This window comes from Indicator indicator, chromosome 4 (genome assembly GCF_027791375.1).
Source record: "Indicator indicator isolate 239-I01 chromosome 4, UM_Iind_1.1, whole genome shotgun sequence".
Taxonomy (NCBI): domain Eukaryota; kingdom Metazoa; phylum Chordata; class Aves; order Piciformes; family Indicatoridae; genus Indicator; species Indicator indicator.
In genome coordinates this window covers 4,941,012-4,960,792 of record NC_072013.1, presented here as the reverse complement: position 1 = coordinate 4,960,792, position 19,781 = coordinate 4,941,012, and the positions used below count along the sequence as shown (strand labels likewise).

General features: G+C 40.8%; 1 protein-coding gene across 1 annotated transcript in view; it reads left to right on the top strand.

The window, feature by feature from the left end:
- Positions 1–1,051: 1,051 nt before the first annotated feature.
- Positions 1,052–19,781, top strand: part of LOC128981421 (translation initiation factor IF-2-like) — a 38,393-nt gene continuing 19,663 nt past the window's right edge. The window contains exons 1-2 of the mRNA XM_054400209.1: positions 1,052–1,092; positions 1,378–1,577. Coding sequence (XP_054256184.1) covers positions 1,052–1,092; positions 1,378–1,577 — 241 coding nt within the window. The remainder of the gene's footprint in view (positions 1,093–1,377; positions 1,578–19,781) is intronic.

Sequence of the window (19,781 nt, the reverse complement as noted above, 5' to 3'; positions counted from 1 at the left end):
GCAAAACCAACAGTGGACATGTCTACTTTGAAAAGTTACAGGAAGACATTCACAAACTCATTTTTCTGTAAGCACCTATGAACACATGCTCTTCAATGCACAAAACAACCAGGACTGATAATTTTTTTTCTCACTAACATGTCAGATATTTTTTACAGTTTCCATTAGTGTCCCACAACATGTTTGGTCTTAGGTACCTCCAGATTCCCTCATGAATCACAGCTCACATCTGAGAAGCCAAAGAGAACAAAGGCCTAAACCTAGGTCTGAGTTTAGCCCTTTCCACAGCACAATCAGAAATGTCCAAGTTCTGAACTGCACTGCCTGGTCAACATCACTGAAGACAGAGCGTCAGCTGTGGAGCCTAAGCACCCAACAATTTTTTTGCATAGTAAAAAGATCTCTTATCAATATGTTTTTTTGGTATCTTGTCTTCCACATAATCTCCTTCTGGTGTGAAGGGAAGATCTAATCAGTTCCCTATCTCAGAAATCAAACTTTATTCAAGGATTCCCTTGCCACCTTGCCTAGTATGACCATGCACTAGTAACGCATCCCACTTCACAATAGATCTAGCTGCTGTACAACAAACTGTTGGCCACAGGCAGCCTAGGGCGAAATGGTGGCCTTTAACGGAAGCAAACCATAAGACAGTGATTTGCAAAGGTCTCCACTGCGGCATTCAGTGTGCCCTAGTCCCCAGAGATGCCAAGAGTCATTTGTTCCATTAAATTCAGACACAGTGCAGAACCAAGCTTTCCCAACCATCTTCCTAGAAAGCTACAAAAGCAACATGGGCCAGACTCCCATCAGCATCTGGCACTTATATTTCTATGAGTCTGTGCCATGACTGATAATGAATACGTGTGTAGTTGTTTCAAGTTCTTGAGAGTCTGGACCGATCTTTGCTCTTCATTGACTGCCTGCCATTCTCAGTGAAAAGGAAGATCCTTTAAAGATGTGACTTTGAAAAACTACTCTAGATTTCTGAGGATTTTTTAAATGCATCGTCGAAATAAGTATGCACAGAAGAAATTGGCTGGGAGAGATGATGGCGGCAGAGGACAGCACCGGTGTCATGTGTGGGGTAACGTGAGAGACTTTCCAAGGAAGACATGCTATCTCGTTCAGCTTCTCTCCTCCCTGCTGCCAGGCAAGCAATCAAATACAAAAAGCAGACTACGGCCCGAGCCTGAAGCGCTCCTATGCCCTGGGCTCGACGGCCGTGACACGACGCTGCAGGGAGCAAGGCGGCAAGTGCAGAGACTGAACCACCGTCTGAGGAGGTGTCAGACCCCTAGAGCCGGGGCCATCCATAGCTCCGGGCGTTCCCTTCCACCAGCTCTGCCTTTAATGCGCCCCTCCGCCTGGTGACAGGCACCGGGGGGAGAGCCGCGCTCCCCGAAGCCCTGCCCAGCTGTCGCGCCTGCCGGGCTTGCGGGCCAGGGGCAGCCGGCCCGCCCAGCTGAGCTGCCCTAACCGTGAGGCTTTGGTGCCCCTCTGTGGCCACCAGCTTGAACAGCAGAATCCAGCATCCCCGGCCGGGCGGGCTGAAAGCTTTGGACCCCCAGAGTTCCGTGAGAAACAGCGTTTGGACAAGTCTCCCAGTCACTTTACAGGAACGGAGACGTCCTGATCCTCCTCACAGGTAGAAGCGAAGCTTTAAGTTTGCTCTGGTTCTAAGCGCAGGCGAAAGTAAAAATGGTAATAGGTAATAAATAACATTTGTTATTTAGGAGAAAAGGCTTCAACAATTGTCTTCTATGACGGATCATGAAGGTTCCCTGTCTCTGTTCGACTCCCCCCCAAAAGTCTACCCATAGGAAACACAGCAAAGGAAGGATGCTTTTCCCCTGGGGGCAGGAAGGGAGGAGAGAAGATATTTTTGTGAATGGGAGGCATTTATTCATCACTAAAAGAGCAAGAGCCACCAGCTTGATTTCCTTCAAATCACTCCTTAAACACACGGTAAGGGAAAAACTTGAGGAAAAGCATAAATTTTGCTGACTGAAAAACTGACTGAAAAGAGCTGCAGGCATCAAGCAAGACAATTCAAAGGTAGCAGGGGAAAAGAAGACACCAATGATAGATATTCAGTGGGGGTACACAGCCTGGAAGCAGTAAGATGCTGTCTGGACAACAATGAAAGGCAGAAGGAAAAGGATGCTCACAGTACAATGCAAGTACCAAATGTATAGGGGTACAGACATTTTAGTGTGAAAAAGAGGGACAACCATCCATCTGCTGGAATTTTTTCATGAGTGGGGACCTGCTATCAACTCTTTGGCAGCACAGATTTATGAAGAGAGAGAAAATAAAGCTAAATTCAGCTAGTTATACTGCAACAGTGAAAGAGGATAACCTGGCTGGTGACACAAAGCAAAGGAAAAGGCAGGCCACATATTAAGAAAACCTGAGCAGGGTGTTTCCCTTCATATGCATCAGTTTTATCCTCTTTATGAATAACTGAAGATGAAGAGATGTTAGGGAAAGCAGTCCTGGGCTGGTTTTAGAAGCCAGGATTTTGCAGCATTTTCTACCAATCATTATCCAAATTCCTGCACCTTAATTCTAATCTGATTTTTGGTCAAACTAAGACTTTTAATCTACAATGGGCTTCCTAAATCTATTTTCATGCTCTTCAGGGGAAAAAACAAACACACACCCAAAAAACATAAACAAAACAAAATAAACAAACAAAACACTATGGATTAGCTTAGAAGAAAACATATTCACCTCCAAACAGTAAGTATATAATGAAATTATGAACACTTACTTCCCAGCAATAGTAGGATGGAGATTACATTTTTACTGTTTTCAGAGCAATATATATATATATATATATATATATACATGTAACCTACTTGGTACTTGCTCCTTTTGTCAGCCAACAGCCACTGCTACTGTCACAAGACATGTGGAATAAGCAACCAATATCTGCAGTTTAAACTTAGCAGTTGGACTGTAAACTAGAGCAGGTGAAGTGCAGAAGCATATTCCCTTTTGTTTTTTTTTCTTAAATTCACCTCAAAAAGAGCAAGCAGTACAGGTCCTGGGTTGGCACTTTGAGTTGAACCACTAAATCCATATAAGCCATTGTCCAAAATTCTAGATTCATGGCTTGTTAAACCAAGACTGTTATTTTGACAACAGGACCCTTTTTTTTAGTAGAAGGAGATGTTTTGGATTATTCACTTTGTTCATTTCAAAGACTTATTGACTGAAAGCTAACAAACTTTTAGGAAACTTTTCAATCCTGGGAGTTGAAGAACCAGGAAAGATCATTCTTCTTTACAAAACATTAAGAAAAATAAGGTGTGAGAGTGTAAGTTAAGCTAGTTTAAAAGACTTGACCGAATGGAAACAATCTGTTCAGTTCCCTAAGTAGAGATGGGTATTTTAGACTCAGATTTCATTAAGAAATATTTTCTTTAGCTTTAAGTAAAACTACTTTCAACAGTCTGGAGAGATAACTAATAAAAATTTAAAGGTATTTGTGCATTGTAATTGAATTGCATTTTCAATCCAATTAGATCTTGACATAAATTGATCTTCTGATAAAAATGAACCCATGATTTTCTAGCATAATAAAACATAAAAATTAGGATACTAAATGCATGCACATTAAACTACAGCATTGTTTAATTGAAACTGGTACAGGTATAACATATCCTTCTGGTCAGGTCATACCTAGTACACCAGCCTGTATGCATTTATCAAAGAGAGGGCAATGGTGAACACTAAAATAAAACTAGCATTTCCTTAGCAATATAAAATGTAAAATTGCACAACAAGATTAAAACAGATTAAAGATCACATTTCCTGCTTCTCAGTTTAAGTCTTCAATCTGAATACATATACCTTGAAAACTCTTAGAGTGGAAGTGAAATTGGACAAAGAAACTGGATTAATTTAATCCAAAGAACAATAGACTAAACCTGATAGATTACATTAATCTTCCTGGAGTTGCATGATGCTCAGCAGTGAAAATATACTTCATTTGCAATTGATTCCCAAACTCCGGCTCAGGAAAAGAGAAGTTTAGTTTAAAAAGCAAATACAGAGGCCATTTCCTTTCATTACTCCAGCAAACTGAGACATTGTGCTAAGTATCAACATTCTTTCAATCCCTGGCAAATAGGAAAGACAAGGAAATACTTTTTGATCTTACCTTTACGCACATACACATATTGGAAATTGAACTTCTGCTACCTGACGGGCTGATCTCCCAGGATGCTACAGCCAGAAAGGATTCCTTGAACTCAGTTAAATGCAATTTTCAGAGATGTGGCATTTAAAATGAAATTATGGTCTTGCTAAAAAATAAAAATATTATCATACAACTCAAAATTACATGATTTTGATTAAATAAAGAAAAAAATAGGAACTGCATTTTTCAAACCATACTGAAAATCTGTACATTTTATACTTCTAAGACTAGAACAGGATAATGAAAAGTTCCAGCTTCTAAAAATCTCTTGATCCAGAACCCTAAACTGTCAAAACCTTTACTGAGTGCTATTTTTGCTCAATTTAGGGTTGGTATTTTAGATCATAGATAGTATTCTAATGAAAGGATTAATGCCTCATTTACAACCAGATGGATATAATTACTTTAAAAAAAATATTTTTTTTTCTGCCCAGTCTGTTACCTGCTAGCAGAAATCATTCTCCTTTCTCCATAGACTCCAACAACAGTGAAAATACTTCCTAGCATGCTTCAGCCTTAATGAAAGCAGGAAACTTTGAGAATCAAGTATCGGACATCTAAGCTCTGAAAGTTTGATTTTGCCTGAAGGCATCAATCTTAGTAATTTACTCATCTCATTCCCCAGTGTGCTCTATCTGCTCTAGAGAAAAAGCTGGTTTTGAATCTGTTGAAATCAGCAAACCCAAGTCCCATTACCTTCTTCAGGGCCTGCAGCCTATGCATTTTAAAACAGTGCACACAACACTACCTTGTGTTATGCTGACCACCCTGTCAGGGCAAGGCCATAACCATAGAAATGACATCTCTCCCCGAGGTAGTTCTAAGACAAAAGCAACAATGTGCTAGAGAAACAATATCATTCAGTAGCTGCTCTTCAGGAATATTGGATTTTGTGTTGTTCTTTGATATCGTGACAATGAAGTGTTTAGTTGCATTCATGCCAGGCCTGATGGTATCTCCAGCACAGAGGGGCACACCCCGGATTTTGTTGCAGCTGAAGCAATGGGTGTACATCAGCACAGAAAAATCAGACAGCTTCTTCACAGCCCAGCAGGTTCAAGATCTGCCTGCAAGGGTCCAGGCTTGAGGGAGCATGCTCAACATTTTTTACTGATCGGGATGCCCAATCAAAGGTTTGGAAACTGCTGCTCCCTAAAAACAGACACTAGGTATCCCTCATTGAAGCCATTTACCTTTACTGCAGACCCCAGCTTCTTTACCTAGAGACCCCTTTGTCCATATTCTCTATGTGCAAACACAAGCCAGTGCTTAACAAAAGCCTAACTACATTTGTTTGTGAATTCTCTCGACCCTTTCACAGATAACTTCAGAATTCCTCTCACTGTGTCATCACTAGGGTTTGCGTTTTTTTCAGTCCATATATTTTGATTCCTTTAAGCCTATTCCTTTGGACTGATGTGAAAATCATTGATCTGTCAAGAAAATGACCCATACAGCCTAAGAACAGTAGGGTTTGTCCTGAAAGAGGTTCATCTACCTGAGAAAATTTGCTGGTTATGATGAGTTGGAAGAACTGATTTTGCTTGATACAGTTAGATTTGTTGAAATGCCAGAAAGCTTCAGCTATGGTCAGGTCTACTGACATTTTATGGGCTGCCTTTTGTTTGCTCTTATGATTGATGTGCATTTGCTGTTCCCCAGAAAGAATAGACATGTGCCAGCTGCTCTGTTGGAGGAATTTTCTCTCTGAAGGATCAAACAAGCAAGGAGAACATGTATGACAACAAGAAATCATTTTTGTCCCTTATTACAAAGCAGGAATCATCAAAGATATGAAAGTCATTGCAAAAAATTTTCCCAGGACAGATTCAGGCAACGGTCTTGAGCTAACATGGCCTTTCCTTAGGTCCTGGTGAGGAGAATAGAAAGTATAGTCAGCCAGTCATTTCACTGACCACACTTTCCTCTCTCAAACCAAATCAATAATTACACATTGATTAAATGCACTTGCAAACTCCCTATTTCAGAATTCAGCTTGGGACATGACAGTATTCTCAGATGGAAAGACCACAAGGTGAGAAACAAAATCAATGGATATGACCTTTCTGGCCTCTATTAAGGACACTGCCTGTTTGCATTCTGCATTTAAAATCTAATTTTGCAATAAAGTTAATTTTTTAATGGCATTTCTTCTGAGACTATAGGAAATTATGAGACTGCTTGGCTTATTCTCCCTTGGGAATCTGAGACTGAGCTGACATGTTCTAAATCATTTCTCACAGCCAGCCCCTATTAATCTCCCAGGTCTTCTCACAGCTGGGCATCATATTCTCCATTGATAATTCCATATATTTTCACATCATTGGAAGGATCTTCAAGTGCTTTGAAAACTATGTAAAAATCATCCTTTTCTCATGGAAATCAAATCAGTTACATATAAACTATAACAGCTCTTAGAGTAAGGATCAGTGCCTTCTACAGTGACTGGACCCATATGTTCATGATTCATCTATGTGGTTTCACCTTCTCCGCATGAGTAAGTAAATCAAAAGAATAACTAACACACATTTGCAACTCACTGGATATGTATAATTCAACTGGGGGGGGAGGATGAGGAATTAGCATCCTCTTATATACACAAGCAGGAAACACAGTTCTAAAACTGTTAGGAACAGCATCAAAGCAGAGGCACCACAGATCCATTTCAGGACTCCAAGACAACCCAGCATCCTTCACTCACCACCAAGGTCCCTGTCTGCCTTCTGCCTGTTCAACACCTCTCCTTGGAAGTCAAAGTACCATAACATAAAAGAGCTTTTCCTGTATCCTCCAATTCTGGCCTTATAAGGCACAGATAACAATGAGCCTCAGGAATCAGCTCACCCTGTGACAGCAGCTGGTGAAATGTGGTGTCTATGAAGTAACCAGACAACTGCCCTATATATCCATGTTAAAACAAAGCTGTAGCATAGCAGCACTGCTAGGGAAGTAGAATGATTTCACACGACCTTGTATCTGTCCTTAGGTCTCTCCTCAGTGAGGAGAAAATTGCCTGAAACACCCACCGCATACTTGAGAGTTAGAAACACTTCCTGATTATAATTTCTGCATTTCCTTCACTAGATTTTTCTTTTTGGTGAGGGGAAGTATGAAAAATACATATTTTTCTCGTGTGTTCTCTTATAGATGAAGTAGCATGGAGAAATAAATAAATGGTAGTTTTTACTATTGGTTAGAAAGCTACAGGCAATCTTCCTTACTGGGTATCAGTTGGCACCTGAACAGACTTACATGGTGCACTCAGAATAAAGGAAGCCTCCAGTTTTAAGCAGACTAACACCTCTGGGGAACAGCAGAGCAGACCACTTAATATGGGCTTATCACAATAAATGCACCCTTGGAAAGAAGACAAACTCTCAAGAGGTAGCACAACTAAAACAAGACAATGCAAATTCTATAGACATCTTCTGACTATCTGAAAATCACAAGGGCCAAGCAACAGAAGAATGAGTTTTCCTTTTCTATCGAACAAGCTATTTCTGAGTAGGAAGATAAAACAGTCCAGAGCATTACAGATGAGATTTTTAATTTTAGGTAATCACAGAATTGTCAGGGTTGGAAGGGACCTCAAGGATCATCTAGTTCCAATCCCCCTGCCATGGGCAGGGACACTTCACACTAGACCAGGTTGCTCTGAGCCACATCCAACCCAGCCTTAAAAACCTCCAGGGATGGGGCTTCTACCACCTCCCTGACAAAACTGTTCCAGTGGCTCACCATCCTCATGGTGGAGAATTTCTTCCCAACATCCAATCTGAATCTACTCATTTCTAATTTTGCTCCATTTCCCCTGGTCCTATCATTACCTGACAGCCTAAAAAGTCCCTCCCCAGCTTTCTTGTAGGCCCCCTTCAGATACTGGAAGGCCACAATAAGGTCTCCTTGGAGCCTTCTCTTCTCCAGACTGAATAGCCCAAACTCTCTCAGTCTGTCTCCATAGAAGAGGAGCTCCAGTCCTCTGATCATCCTCATGGCCCTTCTCTGGACACATTCCAGCACATGTAGATCGTTCTTGTAATAGGGGCTCTAGAACTGGACGCAGTACTCCAGGTGGGGTCTCACCAGAGTGGAGTAGAGAGGGAGTATCACCTCCCTCAACCTGCTGGCTATGCTTCTCTTGATGCAGCCCAGGATGTGATTGGTTTTCCAGGCTGCAAGTACACACTGGTAGCTCCTGTTGAGCTTCTCATCCACCAGCACCCCAAGTCCTTTTCTTCAGGACTGCTCTCAAGCCAGTCACTGCCCAGCCTATATTGGTGCTTGGGATTGCCCCTACCCAGGTGCAGGACCTTGCACTTGGGCTCGTTGAACCTCATGAGGTTGTCATTGGGCCCACCTCTCCAGTGTGTCAAGATCCATCTGGATGGCACCCCTTCCCTCCGGATGGCATCCCTTCCCTCCAGTGTGTCTACTGCACCACACAGCTTGGTATCATCAGCAAACTTGCTGAGGGTGCACTCAATGCCACTGTCCATGTCGCCGACAAAAATGTTAAACAAGACTGGTCCCAGGACTGATCCCTGAGGGACTCCACTTGTCACTGGCCTCCACTTGGACATGGACCCATTGACAGCCACTCTTTGGGAGTGGTGGTCAAGCTAGTTCTTTATCCACGGAATGGTCCAGCCATTGAACCCATACTTTACCAGTTTGGAGACCAGGATGTCACGCAGGACTGTGTTGAAGGCTTTGCTCAGGTCCAGGTAAATGATGTCAGTTGCTCAGCCTTCATCTGGTAATGTGGTGAGCTTGTCACAGAAGGCCACCAGGTTTGTCAGGCATGATTTGCCCTTGGTGAAGCCATGCTGATTGTACCCAACCACATCTTTGTTATTCCTGTGTCTCAGCAGCATCACCCACATCAAAGTTATATGCTTAGATGCAAGTGACCACTCATCAGCTACTGGGAGTTTTCCCTACATTCAACAAAGAGGCAGATTGTAGCACAGAATCAGGAAGGCAGAGGAAGGTCAGATATCCAATGCAGTTAGTAGACTATACCAAGAGCCTGAAGGATCATGCTAACTCCATTCCTCCATTGCTAGCAACAGTATTTCTCTTGCTTAGGGCAAAAGAAAAACAGATGTGTGGTACAGGTATGCAGAGGTTATCATTCTCTGTTCCTGTAGCAAGAGCATTAATAATATATTAGGTGGGTTTCAAGGCTACATATTCTACTGTCCTCCACCTGTGTTTAATTTATTTTAATAGGGGAAATACCATATCCTGAACAACACTGCCATATAAAAAATATGTGTTAAATAATAGTATTCAACTTCAAAATAGTGTAAAAGTCTCCTCTCTGTTTGGGATTCGATATAATTTCCATTGCCCTGTCTATCGAGGTCACCTCCTTGTTATCAGTTCCCACTAATTAAAAGATTAGGAGATCAAGAAAGTCACCCTGAGGAATCAGTTATTACTACCACTAACAACAGCTGGCAAAATAGTAGAGACATCTGACTAAATGTCCTAAACTTCTTCCCTATACACAGCTTTCAGGTTTATCAGAAACTGCAAGGGACTGGACCCAACACTTTACATGGCCATTTTTAGTTCCATGGCCTGTGAAATTCGTTTCCACTCTTCTGGTGAATTTGCTGCTAATGATGTTTCATTGAGAACTTCTTTATAAATGGCTGGTGTATACAAGCCCATGTTTCCAGTAACAACATTCTCACACACTGGAACATTTATAAGCTCACTTCAATCTTCAGAGGCGCATATATATGTATGATAAAGAGCTCTTCTATCTAAGTATTTTGTCAGTGCTTGGCCACAACATGTTACCCCATGACTCATTTTTCCTTTGCTTTTTCAGGTAGCACTAGCTACTGTATGTGTAGACTTGATGGCTTCAATATCATGATGGCAATGTTATCTGTTCCTGTTGCCATAAAATGTGGGCTTTAACACTTAGTGTTGAAGATGCCCTGGTCTGCTGATGTTATTGCTCCCTTATACTGACCAGTGCTTCCCTTAGCCTTGGAATTGTCTCATTAATTGTATCACAGTAGGGAGCAATAGCCAGGGTTTAGACATGAGTCAAGAGCTAGGACTCCTAAGGCAAAGTTCAGAGAGTTTACTTGGAACAATGAGTACCCTGTCCATTCATAGGCTGTTTAATCATCTGAGGATTTGAGCCTCATCCTTTTCCTACCCAACTTTCCTCTCTGGATTTCCCAGTCACCTTCCTCAATTCAACATCCTACTCTGTGATTTTGTGAGCTTATTCCATGCAAAACAATAGTCCCTGTGTTAAAGACTTCTCACAACATTAAACTCTCTTGAAAGTGGTTTGAGAGCCATGGATAATAAGTACTATGAACTGCAAAATACATTAAGTGCTTTGGAATCATTTCCACATGACTTAGTTCATGGCAGGCCTTTCTCAGACACCTACTGTAAACCACTCTTAGTCACAACCTCTCTCTAAACAAATTCCAACATGAAACATTTTGTAATGTTTCATGTTTCCATCACCTTCACCCACAATTACAGAAACATTCTAGCAGTGACACATCTGGCAAAATAAAGCAGTTCTCCCTGCTGGACCATGAGCAGTAACTCCTGAAGTTCTCAGTAGCTATGAAGAGATTCCTGAAAAACACTTTCCACATTCCTAGCAATGACTGCTTTACACCAAGAGTCCTGCCTGGGGCCAAAGTCTGCCAACCTGATAGGAGAGGAGTTCCAAGTGCTCCAAATGGATTCACTTAGAGCAAAGCAGAGCTGAGCCTGCCCAGCCAGCTTCTAGGAGATCAGAAATAGGGCAGCATCTTAAAACCTCCTGGCAGCCTCTTGAAACCTATACTCTTCTGGGAGACATGAAATCTAATTTGAAGACCTACGCAAAAAAAATCTAACAGCTTTCATACAGCACACACTCAGAACACTAAATTCTGGTTCATTTAAAGCAGATGAAGGAAACACCTGAGGAGTTCTAGTTTATAATCCAGAGATGTCCAAGATCAGATATGATATTTCTTGGTTATTTAAAGTATGGGCATTATAGTAGGCGGAATTCTACTGCTCATCCAAGACTGGCTGTTGGCTAAGGTCATCTTATAGCTCAGCTCACAGTAATGGGAAGACAATTATAAAGGATACAAAAAGAACAATGGAAATATGCAGGCAGGACAGAAATAGATGGTGCCTTAGTGCAGGGAGTCTACCTTGAAACAGTATCAGTAACAGCAGAGCAACAACATTGAGAGAGGCCCTAAAATGTTTCCATCTGAGGAGTTTACCAAAGAGACAAGAAGATGCTGTCATGCTTATTGAAAAATAATGAACAGTCATTCCGTGAAAGTAGAAAGGCTTGCATCAGGAATGTAAAACAAAACAAAACAAAAACAAATAGTTAGAGTTCATAAATCCAAAGACAACTAAACCCTGTCCCTCCATTTTGCTACAAACGATCAGAAATATACAGCTTAGCACAATTTATTCTATCACTATCCAGGGTTGATTTTATTGTTCTCAATTGAAAGATCTTTGAAACAACCATATCTAAAGATGGCGAGATTGTTCATCTTCCCCAAACTAAGAGGACTAGCTGACAGTTTTCTTGGTAGAAAGACTGGCAGTCTAACATAATAAAGACTTTATGTCTGGATCCCTAAATTAATAGCTGCAGCCACTGAACCAAAATAATTTTGTTCCAGTAAAAACTGTCAAGGTGATAACTCTGGAGACTGAGGTGTCTCATTTATTCACAGAAAATTAAATTATAGGGGGCACTGGGCAGATTCCTCCCAACTACGCCTTTCAGATGTTACTCCAATAAAATCTCTGTTTTGAGATGCCTCTGTTGCAGTGAAGGTGCATGTTTTTCATGGCTGTGGATGAACCTGTCAATGGAAAAGGGCAATTAGGATAAATCCCTGACTGCAGATGTGCAATGGGAACATCTGTCTCAGCAGGAAAGACTGACATCCAAGACACTTTGCAAAAGCTAGGGAACAAGCAACAGATGGCAGCAATTTTCAGTCACCAGTGACTGGCTTGGCCTCCTTTTTGGCTAGCAAGTGTGAACGGCTCAAATTCCCTCAGACTTCTACATCTATAGCTAAAGTGGAAAGAACTACACATTTGGTGACTGTTGTTTTTAAAATTATCCAATAAAAAATGAACTAGTAACAGGACTAGGGGGAATGGAGAAAAGTAGAAGTGGGTAGATTCAGATTGTATGTTAGGAAGAAATTCTTCACCATGAGGGTGGTGAGACACTGGAACAGGTTGCCCAGGGAGGTGGTAGAAGCCTCATCCCTGGAGGTTTTTAAGGCCAGGCTGGATGTGGCTCTGAGCAACCTGATCTAGTGTGAGGTGTCCCTGCCCATGGCAGGGGGGTTGGAACTAGATTATCCTTGAGGTCCCTTCCAACCCTGACAATTCTGTGAACTCAATTCTCATATGTTGGGTGGGAGAGCAAGGGTGCTTAGCTGCCCACATGCTCTGATCCTGCATTTTGTCCAGTGGCCAGAATGATGGTGTACTTGCCCAGTTAAAATGCCCAGACTTCTCACTGGGGTTCTAACTTTTTACTACAAGTCTGATAATGGTACAATGAAGCCAATAACCAGATTATTCAGTTTTCAGAAGAACTGCAGAAAATTCTTTATTCCTCATTTTGTGCACCTATAATTAGTACTTCCTGGGCATGAAAACATACAAAAGCACATAAGCATTTGAACAATCTATCTATCCAGTGATAAATCCAACTGACTGAAGACCTCTCCCCTCCAAAATCCACAGAGAAAAACAAAGAAAAATTCAGGATTCTTGGCAATCAACTCCTTTTCCAGCACATGCTAAACAAAACCCTGCTATCTAACAAGGAGAGAGGATGAATTAACATAACCACCTCTCCACGCAGCAATTAGCAAATGAAATCAAAACAAAGGAAATGTCCTCCATTAATCTTTCCCTGCCAAAGAGCACCTGACTGCCATATAATCTACAGCAATTAGCCAAATAATGGGAGCGCAAGAGATTTATCTTGAAGCAGGAATTAGGGAGGGCACAATTAATGTATTGTACATCAAGAATGCAGGCAAAGCTGGTGATCTCTCAGTGCAGGGTTGTTTGAGGAAACTGCAAAGCATAGTAGCTTTGTATCGGGTTGCAACACATACACCTCAATATTCCCGTTTAACATCACATAACTGTCAGGGTTGGAAGGGACCTTAAGGATCATCTAGTTCCGACCCCCCCACACCATGGGCAGGGACACTTTCCACTAGACCAGGTTGTCCAGAGACACATCCAACCTGGCCTTAAAAACATCCAGGGATGGGGCTTCCTGAATAAGTCTGATTACCAGTCACTGCATAGGGGAAAATCAAACGTCAAGGATGCCCCAAATAGCTTATCAGTATCTTCTGTTAAGAGGGGCAATTGGCAGCAGATCTTGTTTTCTAAATCTTGCATGGTCCCGCTTTGGGCTACAGAACAGCTGTGGGGTTTTTTTGTAGGCATTGTATAATGAGATTCCAGGATGTCAAGGAGTTTAGATGTATAGCCCATTGGGATGGGAAAATCCAGAGAAATACTGAGAACTGCCACTATTAATCACTGTATCTCTTCAGCCCTGCACACTGTGGGAGCTGAAGCTAAGAAAGTTCCAAAATAGCTTCTCCAAGTGACACTGGTTTATGAGCTAAACTTGATGAGAAAGTGAAATTTCTCACATTGTTAGTATTTTCTTTCCTGGTATTTAGACCTTTTGAAATCATGGTACTCTGCTGCTTTTTACCTTTGGTTCTCAACTGTTGTTTTTCTTGTCCATTTATTTTGTTATTTCAGTGGGGATGTAGCTCAATCAAACCTGCAATGCAACTGGGAATTTAAGAATCATAGAATGGCTTAGGTTGGAAGGGATCATAGATATCATCTACTACAATCTCACTGCCATGGGCAGTTGAGACAACTAAGCTCAGCTGCTCACAGCTTCATCCAACAAGGCCTTGAACACTTCCAGGGAGGAGGCATCCACAATCTCCCTGGACAGCCTATTCCAGAGCCTCAGCACCCTTGTACTGAAGAAATTCTTCCCAAGATCCAGTCTAAACTTACTCACCTTCAGCTTAAAACCATTTCCCCTAGTCCTATTGCTAGACACCCTTATGAAAAGTCCCTGTCCAGCTTTTCTGTAGGACCCCTTGCATAGTACAAAGCTAGGAAAAAATCATAGCCTCAGATCCTCTTCTATGGGGCAGTTAGGATCAGGTAAGAGAAGTTTCAGCATGCAAAAGAATTATATCCTGCCATTAGCAGAGTATTTCTTAAATTAGATGTGTTTTCTTTCTTCTCTCTTTTTTTTCAGTTTCCGTTCTCCAGAGTCACGTGAAAACTGAATACCGAACACAGAACAGTTTACAGGGACACCACAAAGCTCTTACTTACATTTGCATCAGAGAGAGAAGAGAAAACTAAGATGAAAAATGAAGTCGCTGATGATAAACAATCTTTGTTTTAAGCATCATTATTAGGCAAAACAAGCCTAAAGGTCTGTGGTTATTTTAATAAATTAATACAAACAAAAGTGCAATAGTACAAAGCCATTCACATTATGATAAACATAAAGGTTTTCTTTCACCCCACATGGTGGCACAGAAGACATTTAAGGAGATTTACAAAGATTACCTCTGCCATAAATATCTGTGCCAAAATTTTACTATAGCATAGTAAAGAATTTATAGTTTTATGACATTCTATAATTATATGACATTAAGTGTAATAGGACATAGAGTAGGAACTGGATTCAACATAACACCTATTTCAAGGATATTTTCAACACTACTGAAAATGAGAATTTAATCAAGTGGAATAGGCAGAGTACAGACTCTGCATACTACTAAAATCAACCCTGAAGAGGTGTACAAATACCTTTTTGTCATCAACTTAAATATCAACTTATTAGGCGAGCCAACAGAGAATTTGCTCTGGGCAAGTGGTCTCATAGGTGTCACTGTTACTGTGTCTTTTAGATATCCAGCTCAAGAGGAATTCTAAGGGTTCTGTGATTAGATGTATTTTTAAATGATCAGATTTAGCCATAGATGAGAACTTTACAGAAAGCCTTTCTATGCTCAGAATACATCAATTGCCACACCACAGATTTCATCAAATGCTATACCACTCTATTGTGTCTGTGCTCCAGGCCTATGTCTGATGTCTTCTCACACAGCAGATATAATAAACACAGACATTTAGACAGGAAACTTGCAAGGGATTCCTGAAAAACCCTAGATGGACTCATATTTCTAAACCTATAATCTTGCAGTGGGCTTGTTTCAACAGAGCAGAGAACTCGCTTTCAATACCCAAAGTCTGTCCTCTAGTCCCAGTCTACCACACTTCTATTTGGAAAAAATAATATACCTTTCTGCCAAAGAATACTGCTTGTAAGCGAGGAAAAAACTTACTGTTCATCTAGAGGAATTACTGAAACTGTGCACAAGGTTTAAGAGCAATTTGAAAGACTCTGCTCAGTAACAATATTTTTGTTTACTTTTTTCTCCGACTGCTCCTTAGGTCTTTTTCCTTCCAGTTCTCCTTCCTTTCTTTCCCACTGCCTCTCCTTCATTCCCTCCAGAAAATCTGAAAACCTTTTCTGTTATCCTGTTCTTTAAGCTTCACAAGGAATACATGTTCATTCCTGTATAGAACTCCTCTATGTGCTTAGCTTACTCAAAAGTTAGGGAGTAAGATGGCAAAAGTGAAGAAAGTAAAAAACTAGCTTCAGTGAGGTGGCTACAGCTATACATCAACGTGAAGCTTCAATTTTCTTGATGTTCTCACATATTTAATTCTTCTCATTTCCCTGGATTTTCATCTGCTGAACCAGCAGGGTCACTTTGACCTAGTTGTGGCAATCTGAGGCGGTTTCCCACAAAAGCAGTTGAGCTGTTTCTCTAGCTCATGTAACACTGTCTTTACCATTGCTCCCATGGATCTCTACTTTCTTTAGCTGTTAATAGCTCTGCTTAAGCAGTATTTTTCAAAGAAATAAAAGAACAAAACAGAAGGTACCATTTCTAGTCTCCTCTTTCCAGCATTCAGCAGTCATTCATCAGACATTGATGAATAACAAATCTGGAACTGTTTGTTATTTGCCAAAAGTGTTCCTGCTATCTCACAATGGAGATCCAGTTCTAAACATGCATGAGAAGACAACAGCAGCTATCCCTGAGTGCTGCTTTCCAGGGAATCCTTAACACCACCACCAAAGGATTGCACCAAATCATTCAATTCCTATTCAGACGTTTCCATACAGTCTGTCTCCCGTTACAGCCCCACGACACAGAGATCAAGAGGACATGCCAACGCAGCCCTGCACAAGCTACAGCGGTGTCTCCATCTAGCCACTTACAGGAGTCTTTCTTACAGCATTTGTTTCAAGGAAAGCAAAGGAGAACAGAATGACATTCAGCCAGTTTACCTGCCCCACTGCCTTGTAAAATGGAAATGGAGGACAGAACCTCAGAGATGAGGTGGTTAGGCTAGTTAGTGGCTACATTGCTAGTCTATCTAGCTGATTACCTGTCAGTGGACTGGTTGCAAAAAAGTTACTGATTGTCATCAATTTTTAATCACTGGGGTATTTAGAGACTTCTCCCTTGATGCATTCCTAATTAATATTTTTAATGCTTAATCACCTATGCAAGCTAGTGTTTTAATTTCCCACATAGCTGGCTGAATACTTTTCAGTGTGAAGGCTCTCACTGCTGTCCAAATAGAAGGATGAATTCCAAATCTTGGTTATTCACTGCACATGAACAACAAACATGGTGGAACACAGTAGCCATAAGTGCATGGCCTAGCAGAATTCAGTCTGGTCTAAGCTGAACAAAGCTACAGCCACACAGGGCATTCTTGATCAGCTCTACTCTGCCCTTAAGCAGGGACACTGTTATACTTTAACAGCAAGAAAATAAAGAGCAGTTTAAAAAGAAAGCTATATGCCAAGATTTTCTTCAGAACAGACAGCTTTGGAAAGAACAAAGTTGTCATTATAGTGATTGTTGAGATTCTCCTTTGTGAAACTGTGTCAAATCTAATAATGCATGGGGGAGATATTTTTTAACTGAGTCAATCGACAGATGGATGAGGTTTCAGAGAGGCAGAGGCATAAGTGTATAAACTTCAGCCAAATACAGAGAAACTGCCTGGGAAAACATAACTGAGAGTAAGTCAGCATGGCTTGGTATTGGAAGCTGAACTTGCAGCTTTGACAAAGCTGACTTTAAGGCGACCTTCAGTGGAGCTCCTTAACAGTGTATGCTGGGCAATCGCTGGTAAATCTTTATTAATTTTAATTGGCGGCACCCATTTATAAGAACCATTAAAAAGGATAAATTGAGCCCATCCGGCGTAATGTCTTTTGTTAATTAGTTTGTCAGCACTGTTTTAATATCCCCTAATGACTTCATATTTCAGGCCTGACATTAAAGGAGACGCTGTGAGAAAGGAAATGGTCTTATCACCGTGTACATTTTTTTCTTTTTTTGAACAAAAAGTGTCCTTCCAGGCCTGACCAAGGTTAGGTGCCATTTAACTCAGACAGACAGATACCATAAGACTTGGAAGGGCCCTTTCAGACTATCCAAACTTCACCTTGCTACTAACCAGCATGCTCTGCTGAGATTTTCCTCTTTTTACAGACCTACCCAACAGCAGGATAAATTCAGTCATCAGTCACAAAATTCCCACTCTCCATAGCTCATCATGGACTTGACTCTAGTCTCAAAGTACAATCATGTGGGGAAAATATGGGAGAAACCAGAGACAATTGCAGCAATGCCTCCCGTAAGTAAAGGCAGGTTAAACCCCACAAAGCTGAGGGTCTTTTGACTCACAAGGACATGTTCAGCACTGGTATACTAATCCATCTTGGGGACCACAAACTTATAGATGAGAGGCTGATAGGATAAGAATAGCATCAAAGAATAGACTGGATATAAACTTGATTTGTAAAGGAAAATGAAGAAGATATCATGGTTGGCATGGAACAAAGGGGAGCAAACAAATCTGTGATTTTGGTGTCAACAGTTCTCTCCTTCCTCCCTTGTTCTCATGTTGCATTTCTTGGAATAGCATGCTCAAACTGCAAACCTGAAATTGCCATAATGCTGGAAAAGCATGGGGTTTTTTTTTCTGCTTTTAATAAGTACATTATTTTAGACCTTAACTCAGGTTATAAAGATTTCATAATAGGTAATAAAAGCAACTTAGCACAAACATTTAACCTTTTCCCCTGAATATGTATGTACTTCATAAGTTTTATTCAAGGAAGAAGTGTATAATGTAAAGGCAAAGAGAAGGTTCAGCTGTAGCCATCTTTGCCCTAGAGCTCCCTTTATGGGGCTAAACTGTTTTACTTAGACATCACTGTCTCTCTCCTCACAGGTCTGCTACGCATTAAATGTCTTTCAGCTGGAATTACTTACCCAGGGAACCATTCCATCACTCTAAGGTTTGCAGCAAGTTTTATCCCTGGTCAGTTTCCCACAGTGGGTTGATCAGTTAGGTGGGAGACCCTAAAATAATGTTGACTTTGGCAGTGAAGGACTTTGTCTTGAGAGCTGGATTCTATTTGGGTTTTTTCATTGAAGATTACAATAGGTGATAAATATGAGGAAAGTAACATCTTCCACCAGTTAATATCACATTTGATGTTGTGGTGTCTAGTGTAAGACCAATTCACCCAAGGGTGAAGTGAATAACTGAGAAACAGCTAATAAGAAAATAAGCTTTTCCTTTGCACAGCCTTGCAAATTATTAATAATTTCATTAATTGTAAGGTGTTTGCATTTCTGTTGGTAATAGTAAAAGAAAAAATAAATCTTTAGCTAACCAAATAGCTGCTTCTTTTTTTCTTCCCTGAAATTTTAGGGTAACCCATAAATTACTTTCTAAGCATGGTATTGAAAACTGTAGAGAGAGTTCCTCTTTGTTAGATCACCTTTCAGCAAAACACAAACAAGTAATAACTGTAAAGACTGAATCGGTTACTGGGTTTATTACAGAACAAAATCCTGGCCTCAAAGTCAATGGAAATCTTGGTGTAAAGGTCTAAAGAACTAACCAGTTTTACTTTTTTCCATTAAAATTTAGGGCTAATGATTTCACCACAGATTTATTTTTTTAATGGATACACAGTCACAGCACTTGAATATTAAAAGCTGCTCTATGATCTCCCAAAAGCCATCCTACTGTCATTGCAAGCTTGCACCATGTTTCATGCAGATTTAATATTTTCAGGGGACTGCTAAATCTGTGCCCTATATGAAGCACACAGTAAAAGCATGCATAGGGTGAAACAGATATTCCCTGCAGATTGAACACCTCTTTGACTGAACTGCCTTTGCAGCTAATAAAAGTCTTGAGTTTTTCCTCTAACCAGCCTGTCTCTTGAGCACTGGTGTGCTCTACAGAATTCAGCCTTTTATAATCAAAGGTCTGCATAATACTGCCGGCACAGTTGGTACTTAGTCTCCAATTTGCAGCTCTGACAAATGTAAATTTACATAATGCCCTTTCATTT